General features: G+C 36.2%; 1 protein-coding gene across 1 annotated transcript; it reads right to left on the bottom strand.

The window, feature by feature from the left end:
* Nucleotides 1-19,511: 19,511 nt before the first annotated feature.
* LOC580626 lies at nt 19,512-22,580 on the bottom strand. The gene has a single exon (XM_030983434.1). The coding sequence runs from the start codon at nt 22,565-22,567 to the stop codon at nt 20,588-20,590; it is 1,980 nt and encodes a 659-aa protein (XP_030839294.1). The 5' UTR covers nt 22,568-22,580; the 3' UTR covers nt 19,512-20,587.
* Nucleotides 22,581-24,537: the final 1,957 nt, after the last annotated feature.

The raw sequence follows: 24,537 nt of genomic DNA, 5'->3' as shown, positions 1-24,537 counted from the left end.
GGGGCAGTATGTTGTGTAGGACATGATGTGTGTTCAGAAATGATGGAGGCTTTCTGTCAAGTGATACATAAAATGAGACCTGGATCCAGGTGATAGTCATGATTTTCAGTCTGAATCATGAAGATAATGGGTGGAAGGGTTCAGAATGGGCACCCTCCCCTTTATCTGTGACCCTCCCCCCTCGCCTAGAATAAAATTAGAGCAATTAGTGCGCAGTTATTTTAATAAAGTAAGTGGCAATTGAAAAAGAGATCAAATAATCTTCACGCAGCATTTGCAATCTCTTGGTAGGATATAGTTAATTGATCTGTCAGTGGGTTATACTTCTTGCCACGCCACCTCCTCCATAATTTTCATCTCAAATCTTTGACATAATCCAATCGCTACGAAGTTATTAGAAAAAAACTGGACGGGTCAGTTCAAAACTTGTACGCCTGTTTCATTTTTTTTTTGGGTAGATTGAAAGACATTGACGAAAGTCATCATAACCTGCAATTAAAACGCCACTACCGTTCCTGCCAATGCCCCCAGCACCTCTTCCGATTATGCATACACACTCTCAGAATTAATGAGAGAAACTGATGCAAAGCATCATTTATTTTAAAAGTACACTTAATTTTATAAATAGATCATGAAGAATCAAATGATACAGGGAAAAGTTTGAAATTATTCACTCTCCCCCTCTAAAATTCGAAATAAATCTAGATAAATAAGTCATCAATCAAGATCTAATCTCCAGTTTTGTGACAGAAACTGATTATCGGGACATTACCAAATAATACAAGAATTAACAGGATTTACACTGTGAAACATTTACATGTACATACTTAGTTTTGGTTTGCATAGCTTGTACCTCCCTCCTTCCGTGTGGCAAGCCCATCCAACCTCCCCTAGTACAATATAATTTTGAACAATCAGTGTTAATCGTTTATGCCTATATTGTTAAAGGCAAATATGCATGTATGCCAACACCATATCCTTCTCAGATACGGAAGGAAGCGAAAACCCGGAAAGCATATCCTGTATACTCTATGTTGAAATAATTGTTACATATATGATGTATATATACATTTTGTTTCATATTGTACTGTTGAGAAGGAAATAAATGTTAATAAATACAAATACAAAATGATACAAATATCCTTCTTGCTTCCTTTCCCTCTTTCTCTAAAGTCTGACAAAAGTCGATTTCTATTGGTATTTATCTTTCTTTGTCATTATTTATTAATTGATTGATTTGAAATTACATGAGAGTTGGGTTCATAAGACAGACAGGGTCTAAACTATTCAAGAGATTAGTAATAATAATAATAATAATAATAATAGTGGGTTCTTGTATAGCGCTCATGTCAGTCAGATTTGACCCTCCTGGCTTATAAGGCTTATAAGGGGAAAGGGGCCTTTGTGCACGTTATACACACAAACAAGTTTTTTTTAAATGAAATAAGGAAATAGCGAGAAGGCTAAGCAGTGATGGCATTTAGTTTCAACTTATTTGATGAGGTTACAGTTTCGGAGGTAATGATATAACATAACATATGCATCCTTTATGAACAACTTAAAGTCTTTGAGCATTCCTTATGATTTGTTGAAACTGAACCTTTATGAGCATATTGATGTTGCATTCATTCGGCTTTTGGATGAGCTTGAAGCTCCTCTCATTTTTACCTGCTATGATTGCTAGTTGTATCACTCCGTGACCAAGAAAGTTGTTAAATAACTTGGTGTAGGTATGACAGCTCAATACAAGACGACTATACACTAAAACGGGAGTTCCAGAGCATTTCAGTCCTAGATCAGAGACGTGGTTCAAAACTTATATGTGATTATGCACAGATCGCACCCACAGCACCAATGATGCCCTGGACTAGCTAGAGCGCCTAATGGAGGAGATAATATCATACTCCACACACTCTTATAAGGCCCAAAGATTTGTGCGAACACATTGTGAAAAATCGAAGACGGAAATCAATGAAAAAATTTCAGCTGAGATTTCCCTCACAACTGCCTACGACAAGTTGCTAAATGGCCCGATACCACAATAAAGTGAAGGTGGAAGAGACATTGTAGACCAGGTAGCAGCACATGATGCTATCATCTAGAATCTCCAATGTCTTTCATGTTAAAGAAGAAAAAAGAGTGGTGGGGTAAAAATTCTGAACCCAAATCGTCCAGTATCTCCCACTTTGGTATTGCGTTTAAATCACATCTATCTTTTGAATTCTGGGCCCCGTCGTAGTTGCGATATATTCAACTAAGGAGCCTAATACTCCTTGTCCAAACCAGCTTATCTTGAATATCTTGAAATTAATTCACAACTCTGTATGCACAGTGGCGCTAGAGCAATCAATGTAACTGCGTCCCCCACCCCATTGCCCAAACTTATCTACGTAACTGCACAATCAAGTGAGTAAGGCGACCGGCTTAGGAATTTTGCAAGGGAAAAAAAACGATCGAAGTGGTTTTCTCTTCATTTCTACTTAAATGATGAACAAAATAACGAACACTTCGGTCGATAAGATAAGATTTTTTCAAAAGTTGAAGTTTTTTTCAAAGGTTGAAAGATGATTTTCTTTTGAGAAAGTTGAATCCCATTGTAAACATTCAGCTATTTAGGGTGCAATATCTCACAAGAGGCTGGTGAAACTTATAAAAGGGGGCAAAGCTATCATGGGACTTCCTCTTTGGTGTCAAATTTGGAGCATAAAGTAGGCCCTATATCTATATATGCCCCCTTTCTGTACTCTGTACCCTTTCTTCAAATGCATGTATCCCCTACCCCCATAGAGATGCCACTGCATACCAAATATATATAAATATGTAGGTTTGTGATTGGTTGGAGGGCTTCCGATCAAACTGGATTAATCATAAGTCTTAATGAAGACAATGTACTGGACTCGTACGCAGGGGGAGGGGGGTTGGGGTTAACCCCTCCCCCCTTTAGTTTTTTTTTATGTGTGTATTTTTGAACAACCCCCCCCCCCCGCTTATTCAGCGGCTGGCTGAGTCGTTGCGAAATTTTTGGCCAGATTTCAAAATGTTAACCCCCCCCCCCCCCCCCTTGAAAAAATCCTGCGTACGCCACTGACTGGACTATTTCAACTGATGACGTTCATTGGTTTCTTGCAGAAGTCAATACTTGTAAAATCTAATTTGGGTCAAAGTATATAAGGAGAGTGGAGGGATTCTGAGACACACACAAAGAGTTGGGCATTGGGATTTATATTCCCTTTGAAAGATTTAAATAATTTGACAAGACTCCTTTTTCCTATCATCATGTAATTCCAAATTGTAAACATTTAGAAAATACACCTAGTTATGGTAAAAATATCATTTTGTCATGAAAAATACATCAGATTAGATGTATTTCAGCACCTAGCCACATACTCGGATATGTCGTTATTCTAGCTCCTTACTGCCTGGATAAGAGGTGACGATTATCCAATATATGGATAAGTTCAAAATGGACAGGAGAGCTGCACCCCCCCCCCCCGGTCCCCACTCCAACTCATCATTTGATTTGATTTGATTCCAACCTCCAAGTATAAATTTTGTTAGAGAATGATACCAGTCTATCATTTGAATCCGTGTCTCTAACTATCTTACGCTTAATAGCAGGTTAATTAATTTATTGTACAAAGTAAACTATTGGGGTCAAATTTTCGAAACAGGGGGGGGGGGGGAGAGTGGGAAGACATTGACAAACTTTCCCATTCGATTTTAACCATTAGATTTCAAATGCATTGTTAAGATTCCTTGGAAAAAGAAATACTGGACCAACTTTTTAATTGCAATGTACTATAAGAATATAGCTTTGTACAAACTGCTCATTTTATGTATTGTTTGCAATATATCCTTATTTGACTTTAAGAACACATTATATATCGGTTGCTAGGCATATTATCACCAAAGCAACGGGAACTAAGCGATATATATCATTCAAATATGATGAAAATGCATTATCTGACATCATACTTCCTATCGAAGTAGTCATCTGCTTGGTGATAGCATCTTCTTGCGATATTTTTTATTTTTACGTCACTATGTTACCGTTGCTAAGGAGAAGACAGCCCTTAACAACCAAATTTGCCATTTTAGCTCTAATCAAAGTGTCAACCTTAGAGCGCTTTAACTTTTTAGTTAAAAAGGCAATAGACTTGAAATTTGCACATGGTATCAACCATGCTTCTGAACAGTTTTAAAGCAAGTTTCAAGTTAGACAGCATTAAAATCGATTAAATATGGAAAAACATGTATTTTGGCGCAATTCGTATTTTTGAAAAAAATGGTAAAAAATGACATTTTCGGCACAAAATTATTATGCAAATCATCCCCAAACCTATTAATTGAGGTATCATCTTGTGGAAAATGTAACTGTCTTTCATATGACGCCTTACACATGGTATAATTAGGTACTGTTAAAAAGTAATCCCCATATTTGTACAACAGGAGTTATACATGGTGGCCATTTTGGAAAATGGCCACCATTTTTTTCCAGTAGCATATTGCAAAGGTAGTCCACCTAAGAATTGTTCAGGGAGGTCCCCCGAACACGTAAATACCCAACAACCTTTTACAACATTCCATGTCTCTAGAACCTGCTGTGCCCCCTGGGTAATGATGTTGTATCTATTTATGAAAAATAATGTCAATACACTTTTCAACAACGTATTCGAGACTAATCACTCATTAATTTAATAGGCCTACTTTAGAAAGCATATTTACAATTGCTAACGAATATTCCTTTGCTATGGGGTAATGTAATGCGATAAATTGTTGCAATGAACAATACATTTGATTGTGTTCATGGATATTCGTTAGTCAGGATTTAACAATAACATCAATGATGATAAAAGACTATTTACCCTTTTCGCCGACAGAGCAAGCACACGATAATCGCGATGATAAATATAGCGGAGAGCGGGATCAATGTGGAGATTAGTATTGGAACCAAGCTTAATCCTGTTTCAACTTTAACAATAAGGAAATGAAAAGGAAAACTATTTCAGAATGAATTGCTCATTTGAATGGCCCATGTTAGAATAAATAATGAAAAGAATATAGCAGCATTTCATTATATATTGAAAATACCTTAAGCATGTTAATTGGTGTTTGTATTATGTATTCTTTGTTCTAATGAGACTGGCATGATAAAAAAATACATTCATTTGATATATCTTCATGACGAATTATTGGAAGGGCAAGTGAAGTACATATGCCGATTAATTGGTATCCTTAGGTGTACATCGTAGTCTAAAATGTCAAATATATCAAATGTGCCCATTAAACATATTAATATTCCCCAAAACGTGAATAGGAAAACGCCATTTCAGCATGCTAAAACTCATACACCCATTATTTTTTTGGTTTTTTTTGGTTTCATTTGATCCTTCTTTCAATATGATCGAAGTAATGAAATCATCTTAAACTTGAATCAAATGACTGAATATAACTGATAATTTAACCTAATTTGCGATTGTCAGTTTAAGCACGTATATTTGTCTAGGTTCTAACGACAACAAAATAAAGTACCTTAATAAGGTGAGAATGAAGATGTACATACCTTTCCCTGTATTTTCAAGTATACTGCCTGTAGACATGTTATATCTCGTCGTAGTATCAGTATATGTTGGAATTGATGAAGATGTGAGTGAAGGTGAGATGCTAGGTGTCAAAGTCTGCCCCCTTGTTACCTGTGAAGTTGCAGAGGTCACGGCTGTTATGTAAACACGGAAGATACACAATTTATTCACTGTTTGGACGACAGGGCGGGACAACTAAATTCGGTGACTGAATTCAGCGAGCTGCGTACATGGAAACACACAAACAAATTCGATTTCAAACTTGAGAATATAATTTTTCTTAAAGTTTGTAAACGTTACTGAAAATAACGACATGATAATCGTTTTCTTTTTCTTCAGCTTTGTTTCAATGGGTTCCTTTTGATCGACTTGGAAATTTCGTTAAAAGGTCTAATTCCGCGTTTTTCTTTAAATTCCTCTCTTGTGTTCAGTATACGTTTAGTAACGGATCTAGGATGTTTTGTTTTTAGAGAGTTCATATATTTCCGAAAATTTATGAACCCAAATTTTCGTTATTCCGATGATTCGTGATGTCGAAAAAGAAGTATTATTCTTTCGGAAAATAAAAGATGGTTCGAAGTTCCGAAAAAGGGTTCATAATTCTAAGAAAAATGAAATAGGACACTATTGAGCTTTACTTGAATTTACCAAATTTGTATCCCTGTTAAATATTTTGAAATGAACAGTATAGGAATAAACTTTGTTTTCGGAATTAAGAACATACAGAAGACTGATCCCTTTATGATGCAATGATTGACCTAGCGGACAAAAAAGCACTAAAGCCGTCCTAGCCATATCCCGTGTATATGGTATGTATTACCTGTTGTTGTAGCTAGTATTTCTGTTACGTTGATATCATCCACTATGATGCTGGTTCCAGAATACCCTCGGAAGGCGGTGAAAGAAATCTATGTACAAAATCATGAATCGGACGGTAAAGGATTAAACATAATACGTGAAAATTAAAAAAATAATGTGAGCAAAATTTTCCAACGAAATGCTGCATCGGAATTTCGACCTTATTCGAAAGCAGATTAGTTTAACTCATTTACACTGCAGCCCTCTTATGTCATGTCTATCTAATTCATATTAACTATGCATTAAGCTTGTACTTATCTTTTTTCCTTCTAAATATGCACTGCATTAAAATAAATGTATACATTTCACATGAATTCCTATGAATATGAATGTTTAGAAATCAATGAATTAGAAATAAAAATCAATCGAAAGTTAACAAGAGTTTAGAAAGTGTCAAATGGCTTCGAAAATAGGTGTGAATTGTGAGATAATTATGTTTTAATGGGTGTTGTCGTTATAAGCCTTTTGTTTATTTCTAAAAATATTGACATGGCACTATGGGACCTCACATGGGATTATACAGAAGATATTGAAATGTCTCCACCAAGCAATAGACGATAATGTAGCCTCGTTTTGAAATGTGAGAACAAGAACAAGTCATTCACAAGTTCTTGAATTCGAACATGATTTGTACAAGCTATTTCCCTGAGTTTATTTCTTGAAAGTCTTTGTGATCACGTTACACATACCTCCACATGGTTAGACCCGCAGGTGAAAGGGATTTCTATGGAATCCCAGAAAGTTTCGTCGTTGTCTAATATTATGACTGGATCCCCATCCTCACACGTTGTGACCTCAAGATATCCATTAATACGAGGCGGAGCGCTGGTGTAGAAGAAGAAACGGAATGACAGTATACCTAGTCCAGAACTCGGATACGATGCAGGTGGAAGAATGAAGGTGGCAGACGTATCTGTAGTCGGTCTGTAGTAACGGTCTCCAGCTGTTGAATATGATAGATGCAAATTGTTGATCAAGATCTAGGACTTGGGCATTCTTTGTTGTTGTTTTCTTGGTGGTACGTGTGTGTGTGTGTGTGTGTGTGGTGTGTGTGTGTGTGTGTGTGTGTGGGGGGGGGGGTTATTTTGTCTACGACACAACCAAAAATAAATAATTAATTCACTTTAAATAGATAACACCGATTCCAATCACTTTTTCTCAACCGATTCGCTGGTCATTGCTATAGAGTTAAAGACCAAGTTATGTGAGATGTCACCAGCTTGAGGCTGCCCTAGAGAGTAGCGAAGGAGTGTTATTACATTTTTGGATACTGAATCTTTGCATTTTAGAGGACTAGAAAGCTTGTTTATTGCTGAATAATAATACAAAAATTGTGTACACGTAAATAGTATTTTCTTTCAGTATCGTTCTTGTAGGGGGGGGGGTGATGAACCTGTCCTAATCCGCTTCCGGTGCCTCTAGAGTCCGTCTGTCCAAGAATTTGTTTCGGTACATGTGGAAAATTCATGTTTTTTTTCTATTGATAGTATACGATTTGGTGAGATATAGCCACTTTGTGAAAGGGTAAGAAATAAGGGTGGGAAATCCACACTTGAGAATTATTCATTCTGGCTAATATCACCAAGTGTTGGATGACGTGGCAATACTGACAAATTTACAACTTATAGAAGAACAGGCTTTGTTCTCTGTATCTGTTGGTATGTCCAATCATAACTTAATGATTGAGAGAGGAAGCCAGTTTAGCCCGTTGACCAATGAATCACTCAAATTTCCTTAGGTTTAATACATGAATGACCAGTTTCTAGTGGGCAATATATTAAATTTAAAACTTACCAATAAGTAATACCCTATGAAGTACTGCAATTTTTCACTCAGTTAAATTGAAACAAATGTTGTTTGAGCCAGTTAAATGTTATCTCTCGTTAATTAAGGGTGATTTATAGATTGACTGAAAGATATATTATAATTTCATCGCAGTCGGTGGTTGAAATGAAAAAGATTTTTACAAAAAGAAAATGCAAACAATTAAATTTCAACACTTGAAAATAATTATTAAGGCAAAACATAAATATGACAAATACATTCATATAATTTGTGGTAGGTCCCCTACCTTCGAGTTGAATAAACCAATATGAATCGTATGAGAAGTTTTGGATAATATCACAATCATCATCTTGGAAGGTGCAAATCCAAGCTGTAATTAGAAACATTATATGGTTTCATTAGGAATTGCTTGACATTATGAAGATTGTATCATCTTTTTTTTTCTTAAAAAAAAATATATATGACAGATTTAGTGGTTCATTCATTTGACTCTCAATCCAAGGGATAATGGTTCGAATCTCAACTCGGACCTAATGTTTTTGTGTTTTAAGAATACAGGATTGATGCCTGTCCTTTTTAAATTGTTATTATCATTACAGTCAGTATCATGTATCCTGTGGCGAAATGTATTATTCTAATTGATAGCTCCATTGGAGTATATGGGACTAGGCTTGAGACAAACAGGACGTCCTATAATACTGACTAATTTTCGTCAATGTCTAGACATTATCATCAACATGACATTGTATACTTTCCGTTACCATTAGTTTTTGTTCTTCTTTTTCTTTTCCTTTTGAATGAGCCTCTGTGGAAGAGGGACCAGCTTCATTATGAGAACATAATCTAAAATCGAAATAGAATAGCCGTATTACGAATGCATAATTCGCTCATGCGAATGTCCTTTCAAATGCATCTGTTAATACTTCTGAAGAAAACATATTTTCCACACTCATCTTTCACACTCTCGGGCTCATCAACTGTCGGGCCGTTTTGTTCCCCAATCATGCCAATATAGGTAATGTTATGCACATATGCTTTTACGAAGCGCCTCGATACGAATTATTTCACCCGTTACGAATAAATTAGTTTTCGCTAGGTAGGACAAACATCATGACTTCCCCTGCTTAAAATCACCTAATAATATATGCAATTTGTATTCTGACTATTGAAATGCAATTATTCCTAACAGGCTAATGAAATATTTCATATCGAGTTACTGAAGTATAAATTTGGTTACATTTCAAAAATGGCCTATTGTATAATATTATCCCTGTCACAGAGAAGAGGAATTTGTATATACAAATCTGCTATACCTCTCACACCAATCTTTAAAAGATAATAAATACATTCAGGGTACTTACGTGCAGATTGCGCCTTGGCACAATTCAATAAAAGTAGCGAAACAGAGATTGCATAGTAAATCTCCATTTCGCCTCCTCGATCAAAAGTGTAAATGATAGTGTAACAAAAAAATCAATTCCAATAATTTGTCGATGTCAATCCCTTTCTCCAGAAATGTAGGTCCACGGGATACTTTTGATATCGTGCTTAAGTATGCAGTTGTGGTGACGTTGTAATTCGAATATTGAGTTTGAGGCGACGATGTTAATGAATATTGGTAAGTATGATCCTTTCTCGTTGCAAATCCGGTAAGCAAGGAAACAAATATTATATACATTTAATAGTTGGATAATAGGCTTATCTTGACCAAACAGCTTCCTCTATATCCGAAACACACGCCTTTCCTCGCCTTCAACCGCGCATGATCAGAAAATATAGACATGGCTTCATCCTGCCTTGTACATTGTACTTGTACGATGTGGGGGATCATATCCGCGAATGATTGTGGTTTGAACGCTTTGCATTTTCACCTACACAAGAGTGATAAAAGTGTTAAGGTTTCGGATCGATTCAAATGAAAACATTGATATGAAAAACCAAATGTAAAATCATGTACGAGCTACGAAACCTTTCATTTGTATCCTATTTCAGTTCGGTCATCGAGTTTGCTGACATTATCTGACTCCCCGCTCACAAGTCTACAACGTATTTGTTTATTTATTTAAAGGTATATCCAGTTTAAAACATGATCAACAAAGGCTGTTTTTCATCAAAATTATTCATGCAACAAAAATACAAAAATATCATAAATGGACGATTTAAAAGTGTATCAAAAATTACTTATGTTGATTCCCAAAGGTGGAGAGAAGAATGGGGAGAGAGAGACAAACACTTGGAAAATGTTGGAAAGAGAGAGAGAGAGATGGAGAGAGATGGAAAAAGAAATAGAGAGAGAGAGAGAGAGGAAGAAATAGAGAAAGATATAGACAGAGATAGAGAAAGTGATAGAGATAAAAATAGAGAAAGAGGGAGAGAGGGAGAGAGAGAGAGAGAGATAATGAGAGAGAGAGAATGAGCGAGGGAGAGAATGAGAGAGAGAAAGAGTGAGAGAGGGAGAATGAGAGAGAGAGAGAGAGAGAGGGAAGGGATGAAATACAGGAAGAGAGAAAAGAGGTTTCAATTTGTAACAAATCCAATTTTCATTAAGGGGAGTCAGCGAGGTCTGTGCATTGGTCTCGCATTTGCATTATATCGAGTTATACAAGGGTTTCTATTAATGTTATTCTAAAACACTTTTTGAAATAAAAATGATTTTACCCCATTTGAAATTTGACTGAAAAAAAGAAAATATACATTTGCACGAAAAGCCAAACATTAAACAGAATATTTGCAATTCATCAGGTTATTTACATTTGATATGAATATCATATCCTGCTTAATAGTTCCCACTTGATAACAGCCCTTTGGAATTGAAGGTCACTTAATATAACCGGAAAATACGTCACCAGGAAATGTTATGACTGCAGCTAACCTCAATAATTTTGTATTTTGAAGGTAGTTTCCTCATTTTAAATAGTAGCCCAGTATTTGCAACTGAACGAATTGCTAGCAGCAGAATTGAGATGTGTGATAGTAAATTGATGATAATGGTGATGACGATGATGCTGATACTGATGATAATAATAATCATAATAATAATAATATTAATGAAACTAATAATAATAAGAAAAATATAAATAAGAAGAATATTAACATCACCAACGAGATTGGACAGATACACCTTTGCTCATCCCCCCATAATTTCCAAAAATTTAATAATCAGATCAATTTTATTTTATGACACAATATCGTATTCAACAAACATGCATGTACACACACTCGCATCCTCATCCATTGATATACACACACGGCGTCCGCACGCGCACTTTATATACAGCTGCGAACACACCCACACACACACACACGCACACACGCTCACACACACGCACACACACGCAAACACTCTCACACAATATATTTCTTCTTCTCTCTCTCTCTCTCTCTTTCTCTCTCTCTCTCTCTCTCTCATACACACCAACAGTATAAAGCTGATGGCTATTCCGGGTTTACATTCTTCTCATTCCCGCTAGATATTTACAAACGCGACGCATTCACGAGTTTTCAAACCTTTTCCAAATTATTAGTTACCATATACGCTATCTGATTGGGGAATCGCAAACCTATTACATTAAACTAATACCAACCCCCATTTGGAGGGTACTATACCTATAGATTACTATTAAAGTCTTTATGATATTGTCATCGTATAGATTGCCCAGAAATCAAACTTTAAGGAGCCCTCATTGTCCTTGATCGACATAAAAGGAGAGCTTATTTCTCATAGGATCATGTTTTACTCCTAATGCCTGTTCATGTTTCTGATATTTTCGTTTTATTTTGTTTGTTTGTTTGTTTGTCTGTTTTTTATTGTTTTGTTTAGTTTGTTTGTTTATTTGGCTGTGCAGGGGCGGATCTAGCTTTTTGCTAAGGGGGGGGGGGTTGACCAAAATAATGACGATGCGGAGCATCGTCCACGAGCCGCGAAGCGGCGAACCGATTTTTTTTGGGGGGTGTTTATTTGAACCCCGTAAGTGATGTTTTCCTGGCATCTATTAACACAATGGAGACCATAAAAAGCAGTGCATGATAACGTCTTTTTAAATCAAGTAACAGTTAAATACACAGTTATATCCAGAGTTATCATGTGTTTGGTTAAGTTACCAGATGAGTTGAAAATCTTCTCACAATATTTGCACTTGAAAGGGTTTCTCTCCAGCGTGCGTTCTTTTTTTTTTTCTTTTTTTCACTTCGGCGGTGGCCCGTGTCCTCAAAAAAGCTGATGGGGGGGGGGGGGGCAAGGGACTCTGTGACATTTGTTCGCCTAACCCCCCCCCCCCTCCCCCCAAAAAGAAATAATAATAATAATAATAATAATAATAATAATAATAATAATAATAATAATAATAATAATAATAATAATAATAATAATAATAAATGAAATAAATACATAGAAATAGAATAAAATAAAATTACAAGTTTAAAAAAAAAAGATAAGATTTTAAGAAAAATGGTCCCCGGATTTTTTTTTTTTTTTTGGGGGGGGGGTTGCAACCCCCCCAACCCCCCCTCTAGATCCGCTTCTGCTGTGCATATATTAATTCAGCAAAGAGCTTCCTTTGGCATGTTGGTCACATCCATCCTAACATAGCACTAACACCTATCCCCCACTCTCTCTCTCTCTCTCTCTCTCTCTCTCTGACTCTGACTCTCTCTCTCTCGCTCTCTCTCTCCCATTTTTTCTCTTCGCTCGCCCCTCCCGCCCATGTTTAAACCATTATATTCTATCTCTTACGCCCATCCATGATGTTTCCTTTCTCACCATATTTATCCCTTCTTTATCTTTCCCTTCATCTCAATCTCTCTCCTTCCGTTTTTTTATAAATCCGTTATAGTCATGCCCCTGAATATTCTATTTCACCTCGTTCAAGGCAAGCCCTCAAAAACATTTTCACATTCGGTATACTCCGACAACTCCCTCTTGCATTGTATTTTTCTAATTCTATACCATGTCAAACCTACTTTGGGGATCTTCATTTGTAAGGGCTTTGAACAATTCTGGGAAAAATGATTCTCGATTCCAATCCCTTGGTCCGTCATTCAAGCAGGGGTAAGTATGCCCATGTGAGTATCTTTCTCATGAGATTATTGAATTTAGGAGCCCGCAAGGCATAGTTGTTCTGGGTATAGTATATCTAAATTGATTTTCACACTAGAGACATAAAACCGTTCTCTCTGACATTCCGACTTGGATGATGGACATGTAAACAAACAGGAAAAGAGAAAACAAACAAACAAAATTCAAGAAAAGAGACTTTAAAAAAAAATATTAGATAAGTTTTTAATTTTTGAGGCCCAGTTCTTTTCAAAGATCACAATGAAGGGGATGCAAGGTGCTAAGACGAGCAGAACATGTGATTTTTTAAAAATGAAACAAAAAAAGTATAAGAATTTCTCCATTCCACGAATGATACTTAGTTATTGAGAAGAGCTTGCTTATTCTTTTAATTTCAAAAGTAAATCCATTAACATTGCTAACAGCCACGAAAAATCTTCAAGTATATTTTCCCAGGAATATTGCCGCAAATGAATCTACTGAATTTGCTATTGACACATTACTGGTCGCTGCTACTATCAGTATCATAATATCATATTGATAATATGGGTTTAAAGGAAACGTTTGATGTTTCGATCAGTGATTGCTTGAACGAAATTAGAAACACCCTATTGAGATAAGATACCTTATAATTAACATATATGAAAAGCATGAAAGTCAGTTTATCATAATTATCAAAATATATATTTAAACTATCAAGTAACATTTAAACTAAAATTTATTTTAAAACTAATTAATAACATTTCTTTTTAACCTTAAACAAATATATTTGCATTTTCCAACAATTACATTACGCATGTATTGAAACGATAACGCAAGCATTGGCATACTTTAGCTTCAAATAAATTGAAAGAGGCGTCAGCACAAAACTTAGTAATTTCACGCAGTATTATCTGAAGTATTTTATTGGCAAGGCCAAGTTAGGTCTCTGATGTAAGGATGTTCAATCATAATGCTTGTCAAATTGTTTTTGCTGGTCGATTACATAAATTGATTGAAGAGCTTGAAAAGGAAACCAAATATGGCATTGTTTTCACATTTCTATTATGATAGATTACCGGCAGTATGATGCCCTAAATATAAATTACCCTTTAATCCACATCTGTCACGTACACCCATTCGTCATACGAGCGGTAATGATGCTGAATTTCTTACAGCAAACAGTGTTGATTTTGGCGGGAAGAGCATTAATCACTGCCATCACATACATCTGCATGTCGCCCGCAGGGTATGATGCTACGCGCACTCGTACTAGATTCAACCAGTAAAATTAATGGTAGTTCATGAGAAAGAATTTGTCAAAATTAAAATCCTCGATTACAAGCGTGTGTTACAGGGTGATTGGACTGAATTCTATAATTCAAAATGAACATAATTATGACAGCATTAAAAGGAAAACGCAGCCCCTTTCATATAATACCACATTTATGAACATGGTGATGATAGGAATTGGAATCATAGAGCTACAACAAATTAAATCAGCCACGTCTAAATCAATCTGCGGGTGATAGCTTGTTTAACTGATCAACAATGAAATCAATATTCAATTAGTGAACATGTTTTTGTATGCATTTAATTATCTGTCTTTAGATGCTGTTGTCTTGTTTAATATGAAATGTTAAATCAATGAGCATGAGTAGATAGACCATTTAACTGAATACCAAATATGTTTTCTCTTTTTTTCTGTTTCGAATAATACTGACGTGTAAGTTAGGCCAGTAGTCATTGTCAGTTCCCATTCTTGTATAGCGCATAATACTTAGTCTCTATGCGCTTACAAAGAGCTTCAGAAATTATTACCCTAGCTTCACCCTAAGTAGAATGAACTTCAGTGTATCTGTACAAATTACTTTTGCCCTGCATTAATTATCTAAAGCCATTTATATTCATTAATTCATGAAAATATCATAGCATAAATTCCTTTTATTTATAATGCAAAAAATTTACCATAACCCGTTCATAAATTTAAATAATTCGGCTTACTTAAAAAAAAAGAGGTAATGTATAAATAGAGACGCTTTTATATTAAACATTCTGTCTTATTTTGTTTACTATTCTCCTCCTTCTCTCTCTCTCTCTCTCTCTATCTCTCTCTCTCATACACACACACGAACACGCACACACACACACATACACACGCACACACATACACATGCCACACAGGCTTTACGCCAAGACCACATCTGCCATCTCTCTCTCTCTTGCTCACTTCTAATTATCTCTATATGATATGTTTCCTGAAGAAAAAAACGACTCAATACATATATACATAATTTAATGAATAAATAATAGATTAATCAAATAAATAAATTAATTAACAATCAATGAATAAATTTAACAAAAAAATAGATAAATGAATAGGCGAATAGATTGATACGTGTAGGCCTACAAGTAAATTGAAAATAAAACGCAGGGAAAATTTATATTATTTTCGTTAAATATTTATTTGATGCTCTTCCAATTTACATATATAAACATCAGTATAACGTACATTGTTTGTATACATATATTTTTTCATGGAAATCAAAGAACTGAAGACATCGTACAAATAAGAATATCCGTTAACAGTTTTCAAAACTTATATGGTAAATTATCCGGGGGTTCTCTCGTCAAATAACCGTATGATGGTTATTAAAGTCACAGTACATCACATGTCTGTAGGTATAGTCATGGATTGTTCTCAATGTATGTTAGTGACGTGCTGCACAACCGCTCATCTATTAGCTTAATGGTATAAATTCGTGGGATAAGCGTGTGTTAGCACGCACTCAAAAGTAAAATATTAAAAACGACAAGAGTCTAGTCAAGTAATGGCTTTTTACTTAGTAATAATTACATGTAGTTAATTTCCGGTAAGTCATACATAGTTAGTCATGTCATTGGTGTCGTGTTGATTTCAGAGTAGATAAAAGGCTAGTCAGCCACAATAGTCAAATTTCATTAACCTCTGTCCAAAAATAAGTCATCTTGTTTTCTTCTTTCAGTCCGTATCCGTACGAGAGATGGTTAACGTCATTAAAAAAACACACCTAAAGTCTATATATAGTTCCCTTTTCATGCTTTTTCAGGTTTCTTTTATCTTTATTCGATGAATAGCAAACAAACACCTACAAGTATAAAAAAAAAAAAAAAAAAAAGCTGATGAAAATGTTTGTTCTTTGTAAGTGCAAAGAGGTGAAAATGAATAGCTAATATACTAAATCATTCATATTATATGAAAGCAAATTTAACGTCATATTCATTAAAGTCTTAAAGTAGATAAAAGCAATATGTTCGTCGGTTACCGTGGTTACTACCATGGATATATTGCAAGTGGTCTGTATTTATAGTAAGAAATAGCGCTATAGAATTAATTACTGTCCGCGTGCGGTTTGCTACAAACGCTGGTAATTGCTCCAATTACAGATACACTTAAAGTTTATTTCGATAATAAATAAGGGGTCATCAAAGTCAGGGCATTGTCTTAAAAGTGTTTGAACTTTTTTCATGTCAATCTGACAATTGTCGGTTTCGTCCTAAGCCATGCATGATCATATGGGTCGATTTTTTGTCAGAGTTTAGTCGTGTCTCACCAGTGTCACACATTGGGCAGACATTCCTAGAAGTCTAATTATCAAGTCAAAGTCTACCTTTTATTAGTACCATGAGTCATTATTCAGGTCACTTATAAATGTTACGAGTCCAGACTTTGAACACAATTCTATTTACTTGCCTGTGACGAGGCGAAATTTTTTTGAAAAGAGGAGCAAATCGTGTATAAATAGAGATTGAAAATCAAAAGCGTTATCGGTTTAAAATTCATTATAGATTTGAATAAATTGACTTCTAAAAGTGCTGTTGATGATCTCGCATTCCAACCTCTTGTTTGTAAGAGTTTCGGAAAGTAGGAAGTATTGTTAATAATGTTCGTCACACTAAAAGTACCAATTAATTTCCATTCATTTCAGAAAAATGACCTGTCATTTAGGCAAATAAAACATAGTCTTAAAATACCAGATCCAGCAAAATGGAAAACATGTTGTTTAGCTAGGTAGTCTATTAAGGTCGATGTTTCTGCAGCAGCAGAGTCAGTCGTAGTATAGGTTAATAACCTCTGCATCTTTGTCATGTATATTAAGTCTTAATTATAGATATGCAAGTAGGCATATATATTCCCGTTTGGAGGGTTGCTTTGAAAAGACAAACCGACAAAAATAAAACTTGTCCAAGTCACGACTTACTTTCATATGTTTATTTGACATTCCATGTTTAGTTTGTAGCATTTAATTTACCGCAAATAGTTACCCAATAGAAGAAAACAAATTTAATTCCTGTATAGGGTTGTATATTACTAATGACGAAGGCCATTACCTTGTGAGAAACGTGTTAATCGATGTGCATCATGATAAAGTAGGTAAGTCGGTAAAGAAAATACAAGACATATACGGTCCGCCGTGTCTTTTCTTATCAGTCAGAGTATGTCAACACATAAGACAGAATAATAAATACGTCCATAAGGCATCAACATTGAACATATGCATTCGCATATCTATTGATTCTTGACAACCTGAAGGCTTTCTCGAGGCTTGTCCGCCATAGCAACATACTATATATTCAGACTGGATTACAAGTGCTGTAGATCATTCATTTATAACTAGTTAATGGAATATTTCGTCAGTATAGGTCCCCAGGAAAGAAAAATCCATAAATTTGAATATGTTAGTGACCGGTCTATACCTTGATTTGTCCTAAACATTCTGTCACGACCGTTACGTTACGTCCTGGTTGTCCGATCATGAACATCATGTAGGCCTACATATATAGTTCAGTTGTCCCTGTAAGTGTGTACGTGATATAGCAGTTATGTCACTCTATGCAATATATTATTTATAGACGTCCAGTTGTGTATTTCAAGTCATTTCTTTCTTCTAGTCACTATAAACTCTCTCTGATTGTCTCTTCTGCAAAAAGGAAAGGAAAGACCTCATTTTCTGACATTCAGAAATCCAAAATATTTTGTACATACTTATATAATCTTCATGTTATCATTTATGATTTGCTTTCAATTGATCTACATCAGACATTTTATTAAATGTAAGCAATATAAATTTGAAAAAGATCGTCTTGGTCTTTATTTTCCACTTTAAACACAAATAAATTTAGGATGTAACAGTAAATTTTGTTTTAGAATCGGTTTCAAACCTGTCCTTAGCAAACATGACGAGAATTCTTTGAAATTCATGGCATACAGAACATCAAACATAACATATAGATACATAGTTAAAGTTTAGACAGCTTAACATTGTAGATATTAAAGAGAAGTTCGAGTTCTGGGAAGAGGCGAAAAGTCATTTGTGAGCGTTATCATTGTTATTATGCAAGTGTGGAAGAATATCAGATACAAAATGTTCCCAGAAAAGCATGGCTCTTCAAATGCCTTAATATTCTAAATATGACATGTAACAGCATTAAACTCGGGACAGATTTTTATGCCACATGTTTGTGCAGTCACATATACATCTTTCTGTGTACAGTGCTTGTAACTTTACCAAGACTAGGCCAAATTTCTTATCATTTGATGATTCCAGAACCTTGCTGTACAAACCAATACTTATAAGCTAATGATCAACCTTTTCTTTTCGATTCCACACTGTTTTTTTCACAATGCAGTCGCTTGACCAGAACTCAACCTTATCTTTAACCAAGTGGTATAGAATAATGCAAGCCCTCCGTGAACAAATTTGAAAATTAAACTCTACAACACCTTCGGTTTGAATTCGTATCCAAACGGATGTCGGACCGAATTTGGGCGATTTCTGGTTCGCGAGATTTATAAATAAATATATCGAATTTCAAAGCTAGCCATAACCCTAAACCCTTCGACATGCGCGAAAACCTACCAAGAACGTGAAGAGGAAGGACATTTTCACGTAAGATAACTGAGCCCCTTGGAAACTAACCCCTGAGCGCTAGCCCATATATTTTCAGATAACTGGCACCTAGGAATGACTACTCCCAAGGACATGTTCTCAGGCGAAACTTCTGCAGGACGAATGTCCACAGAACTGACCGCTGTCTCATAAACCTTGTTATCAATATACGATCATAGTAATAAGCTACTAATATCCCTGCATTTGATTGTCATTGATCAGATTTGTCATAGATCTGGGGGCCCGTTTCACAAAGCCTTTTTTCAATGACAAATGAAAAAAGAATCCGTGGCAAATCTGCTGATAACCAATCAAAAGCGAGGATTTCAGTAACTTATAACAAAGACTGTCATTTGTCACTGAAGACAAGTTTTGTGAAACGCCCCCTGCGCCAGTTTATATTGATAACAAGTTTTAGAAAAAGGGCACTGGAGCGATGTCCCTCGGATGGCAATTGTCTGAGGTAATCGTCTAAGTAGTTTAATTGTCCTAGGGTATTGTCTGATGAGTACTCTTCCTGGAATCATGAAACATAATGAGTTATCTAGTGTTTGTCAGACGTTGTCGTTTTTTTCTACAACTGGCCTTGGTTTTGTCATTAATAATGGCGCAGTGGAATTTGAAAGATTATTCAACATGTTCAAAGAAAGTCGATACAAGTTTGGTTAATAGTACCTATCTTCAAATGCGCCTTAATGGTCTTCGAGTTACGCTAAAATGAGACAAGAAGAACAATGTAAAGAAGAAGTAAATATATATTTTGTATCTTAGCCTTTTTCGTGCCATAACTCGTCCGTTGAGAAAAAAATAAAATAAAAACAGCTTTCGTCAGTCTTAGGAAGACATACACATCAACTGACCAAGCTCTATGTCACATATCTGATCTACTCAATTTTAAATCTCCAAAATGTATAAAATATAATTTTCAAGATATAAGTTTTAACAACTACTGCAAGGCAAATTTGAAACATTTCTTAGTATTTACTGTACTATTATAATAACCCTACAATAATGGCTTTGTGAAATGACTCTTTGTTTACAGTTTACAATCGAAATAATCATCCACACAATTATAACAAAAGATACGGTCATATCATGTACTTTTCTATTTCTCATTATAATGGCATACAAATGAACCCTAGATTAAGATAAGAAAGTGTTAGATAGCTCTTACAGATACAAAGTTGTGATTGGTCCACAGCTCACCACATGAAATCGATAACGAGGATCGTAATAAGCATATTTTTGGACCACAAGGGATTTATAGTTTCCTTCGTGATTATACTTTCATTTTCATCCCGGGATTTTCATATAATCCCTTGGGAAAATATAACTCCCTTCGGTGATCTAAAAATTGATATATTACACACGTTACCAGTCAATATAATACACTTGTTTCCTTAAGCAACCCAGTCATTATCCGTTCCTTCAGATGTCAATGACCTCAGCCGCGTTTGCGTGCGCATCCAGCGCGCACGTCTCGACGAACCACGGAAATCTAAAGTCTCACGCATGCGCATGCGAAAGTTGTCGGATAGAAGCGCGTAGAGGAATGGGTTCAACGCACTGTTGAAGAAATAGGCGAGGTAGGTGAAGGGCACGTAGAGGATCCCGAACTTTGAAAAGTACGGGAAAGTCCCTACAACAGTCCACAGTGAAAGAAGTTCCATGGGGAAGAGGCAGACACCAAATGCTACAACCAACACCACTAACATCCGAATGACTTTCTTACGCGTTGCGATGGTTGATTTGGAAATCTTTTTAGGTCGGTTGGTCGTCCTGGAGTTTATGCTTTGATTGTCCGATGGAACCATTTCTACCAAGACCGTAGGTCGCCTGGTAAATTCAGCTAGCCTCGTATGGGCTTTCTTTGCACATCGCTTCACGGTGTTAGGCAATGAATTTGGCCTTTTTGGAGATTCAGAAGTATTCGGTTGTTCAGTGCAATCTGTCTTTGTGGTCGTATCTGGTGCTCCAGTCAGAAGTTCATCATCCTCAATAGTCGAGAGAAACTCGTATCCATTTTTGACTGGTATTTTGGCAGAGCTTCTCTGTCTGATGGGGCGTGGTTTGGAATACGAACTTTGATTTTCATTTGAATGTACCTCCGCACCTTCACTCTGACATCTCGGAGTCTGTCGTTGACGAATGCAGCTCGCTTCTACAGGCTTATTACCATCACCTAAGGCAACAGCGTTTCCGTTTCTCACGATTTCATTGATGAATTTCGCATGAACGCCGATATCAAGCTCGATATCTTCATCTTGGTCTTCCGAGTTAAGAGCTTTGCAAAACTGCTGGTGATGGTAGTGATCAATAGCTCCAGTGGATCGAGATTTACCTCGTGCAAGCTCGCTGTGTGATCCCCGACACTTCCCGCTACCTCCGAGGAGGAACATGTTCTCGCAAGACTTTGACCCCTTGAAAGCATCAGGGTGGCGACGGGGAGATGCGGGAGGGTAGTCAACAAAGAAAGGCCCAATCTTCAGCGAACCTGCATCTTCTGGATGTTCTGTGTGATCTGGGACTGTCTTGTTCTCTATTTTCCCGTTACTCTGTTCATTCACAAACTTCTTCTTGATCTCGCTGGTGTGGGCGTGGGCATGATGATGTCGATGTGAGTGTGTCTTTATACTACCACCTGTGTGCATGCGAACTTCCATCTCTACCGCGGTGGAGGGCGCGGCTGATTTTTCACCATGTCTTGATGTCCTGTAGTAAACTGCTCTTCCACGTAACCACAAACTGACGATGATCCTGGCGTAGAAGAACATCATCACAAAGAGCGGCAACACATAACAGATATTAAAGTTGAAAATATTATGGACACGAACTTGGTAGCTGGATATGTTGAGGCTGACGCCGCATTGCTTGGTGCCATTGGCATCCGTTGATTCATCAAAGAACTGAAATGTTGGAATACTTAGGAGAAAGCTAAGGAGCCATAGGAGACACAGAATGCAGGAGAGCCTACCGATGGTTAGTACTCGACGAATCCTCAACGGGTATATAATGGCGACGAAACGCTCGCCTGATATCGCTATCATGATGAAGATGGAGGCATTGGTCGTCACACCTAACATGTATTTATGTAGCTTGCACATCACCGGTCCGAGAGACCAAGTTGGTGAAACGAACCACATCATCTGGGGAATGATGCAGAAGATTGCAACCATCAGGTCGGCCACAGCAAGATTCGCCAGGAAGAAGTTCGTGACAGTACGCATGCTTCGGTTGCGGACAATGACGCAGATGACGAGGCAGTTGCCGCATATTGTCAGAGGGAAGAGAGGAATGAACGTCCCAAGAATGATGTTCCGAATCGGACCAGACACGTAGGGGTCTTCATAAGACTCTGTGTAGTTTTCATAGTCGTCCATCTTGAAAACAGCACCTGCAGTGTATGGTTATTAATGAAAACAAAGGAAATGAGTTAATGGCTGTAGAATTGTTTATTAGTAAAGCATATAGCACACGATATGCATATATGCTTTAATTTGTGTTAAAGGTACTACGTCCCATTTGCAGGCCAAACAAATGAAAAGGTTAAATTCGAACGGCATTTGAAAGAAAATACAAATTTAGAACTTTCCTTAAAAAAGGGAGCTTGAAAATAGCTTTAAGTTGGAAAATAACGACTATCAGTTATCGAATCGACTTAAGATCTATAGAGCCAGTAAGGAATAGTCTGAATTTCAGACCATTGTACCGAATGGTCGTACGTTTTATGCTGCGCAAAGATTCAACCGGTTTAACTTTGGCCATTACAAGAGGTGGGTTATTGATGTAGACAAATGCTCATGTACCCTTTACAGATCATGTTATGTATGTTATTACCAAAAAAGAAAAAAAAACAGTCAGTCACTCAATAGTGTCTGACAGTGAAGTCTAGCAAGTAAACGGGTTTCCTTGCATAATTTGAATATTAGGACACTGCTAACGTTTAAATTTCACAGATAGGACATACATGACATATTCGTTATTCCTGCAAAGTTCTACAGAATTTGATGTTGGCTGCAAAAGGGACATAGTATCTTTAAATGTGCCTATAGAAGGCGAAACAAATATAGCAATTAAAGGGAAAATTTAAGTGGAATATTTGTAATCAAATCAATTACGTATGAAGTTTAAAACAAAATCTTTGCAAATCTAAAGATTCATTCTCTATCACCCCTCTTAGCCATATTCGAGGGGAGAAACAATTCTGTCCCATGACGCAACGAGTTAAATTTCGTAATGTGTTGCTACATGGCTTGAAACATCGATGTCCATTCTCCCCTTTCATTCTTCGAGATCTATCAAATTCAAATTAAATGTGATATGTTGTTAAGATATAACGAATCCCGCGGGTATTCTTGGAAAAGCCAACTCTTCAATTGAATACATTAAATGGTAATTGAAATGAATATATGTTTGAATGCTACATGATTTATTAGAAAAAGAAATGTGAGCTATCTCTGATTCGGAATGCAACGAAATACGTTTCCGCCCTGAAGGTAATTTTGTTTTTCGATAGATCACCTTTATCAGTAAAGAAGACTTTGTATTTAATCTATATGTGGTGGAAATTCTTTGAATTGTAAAACCCGAAACAAAAGAAGATGATTCCCTTTTGATACCAAATTTTAAATGATCGAAGTTTTAATGTTTACTATCTAAATGATAGCTTTCATTTAATGTTCGACTCTATAATATAAAGTCGAACATATTATGTTACCTTTCAGTTCTTCGTTCTTTACCTTACAATAAACAGCAAATGTCAAACACCACCTGAATCATTGCATTCTCTCTTTTGTATATAAGAACCCACTTTTGTCTTGGTTGGTGTCAATTCATTTTCAAATCAGAATTGTAAATCGGTTGTTGACATCTTGACAACAGGACGACTGTAAAGACTTGGCCACACAGGTTCGGAGTACCTGAATATAATTTATTTAATTTAATTTATTTCTGATTAAATTATTTGATGTCTCATGTTAGGAGGCGACAGGTTTATAGAACCACCCTTCTCACTCTCTTTCCCTCTTTCTCCACCCCATTCCCTCTCTTTTTCTCTCTCTCTCTCTCTCTCTTTCCATACCTCCCCTCTCTCTTTTTCTCCCATATCTATGTCTCAATGTCCCTCCGTCTTTCTGTCGCTTTAGCTCTCTCTCTCTCTCTCTTACTAAGGTAAAGAAAAACATATTAAGTCTACAAGAACAATGAATTGAACACGAACCCAAGCAAAAATATTCGAACATCAATCTAATATTAGCCTTTGCTATCACTTTTTCGAAAAACGTAAACACTATAATGACGTATTACCTAATACGGACTTCATTTCTAGAGACATACGATATTGTCCTTATTA

This window comes from Strongylocentrotus purpuratus, unplaced genomic scaffold (assembly GCF_000002235.5).
Source record: "Strongylocentrotus purpuratus isolate Spur 01 unplaced genomic scaffold, Spur_5.0 spur5_scaffold_13, whole genome shotgun sequence".
Taxonomy (NCBI): Eukaryota; Metazoa; Echinodermata; class Echinoidea; order Camarodonta; family Strongylocentrotidae; genus Strongylocentrotus; species Strongylocentrotus purpuratus.
Note: the sequence above shows the minus strand (reverse complement) of the source record. Positions and strands in the feature narration are given on the sequence as shown.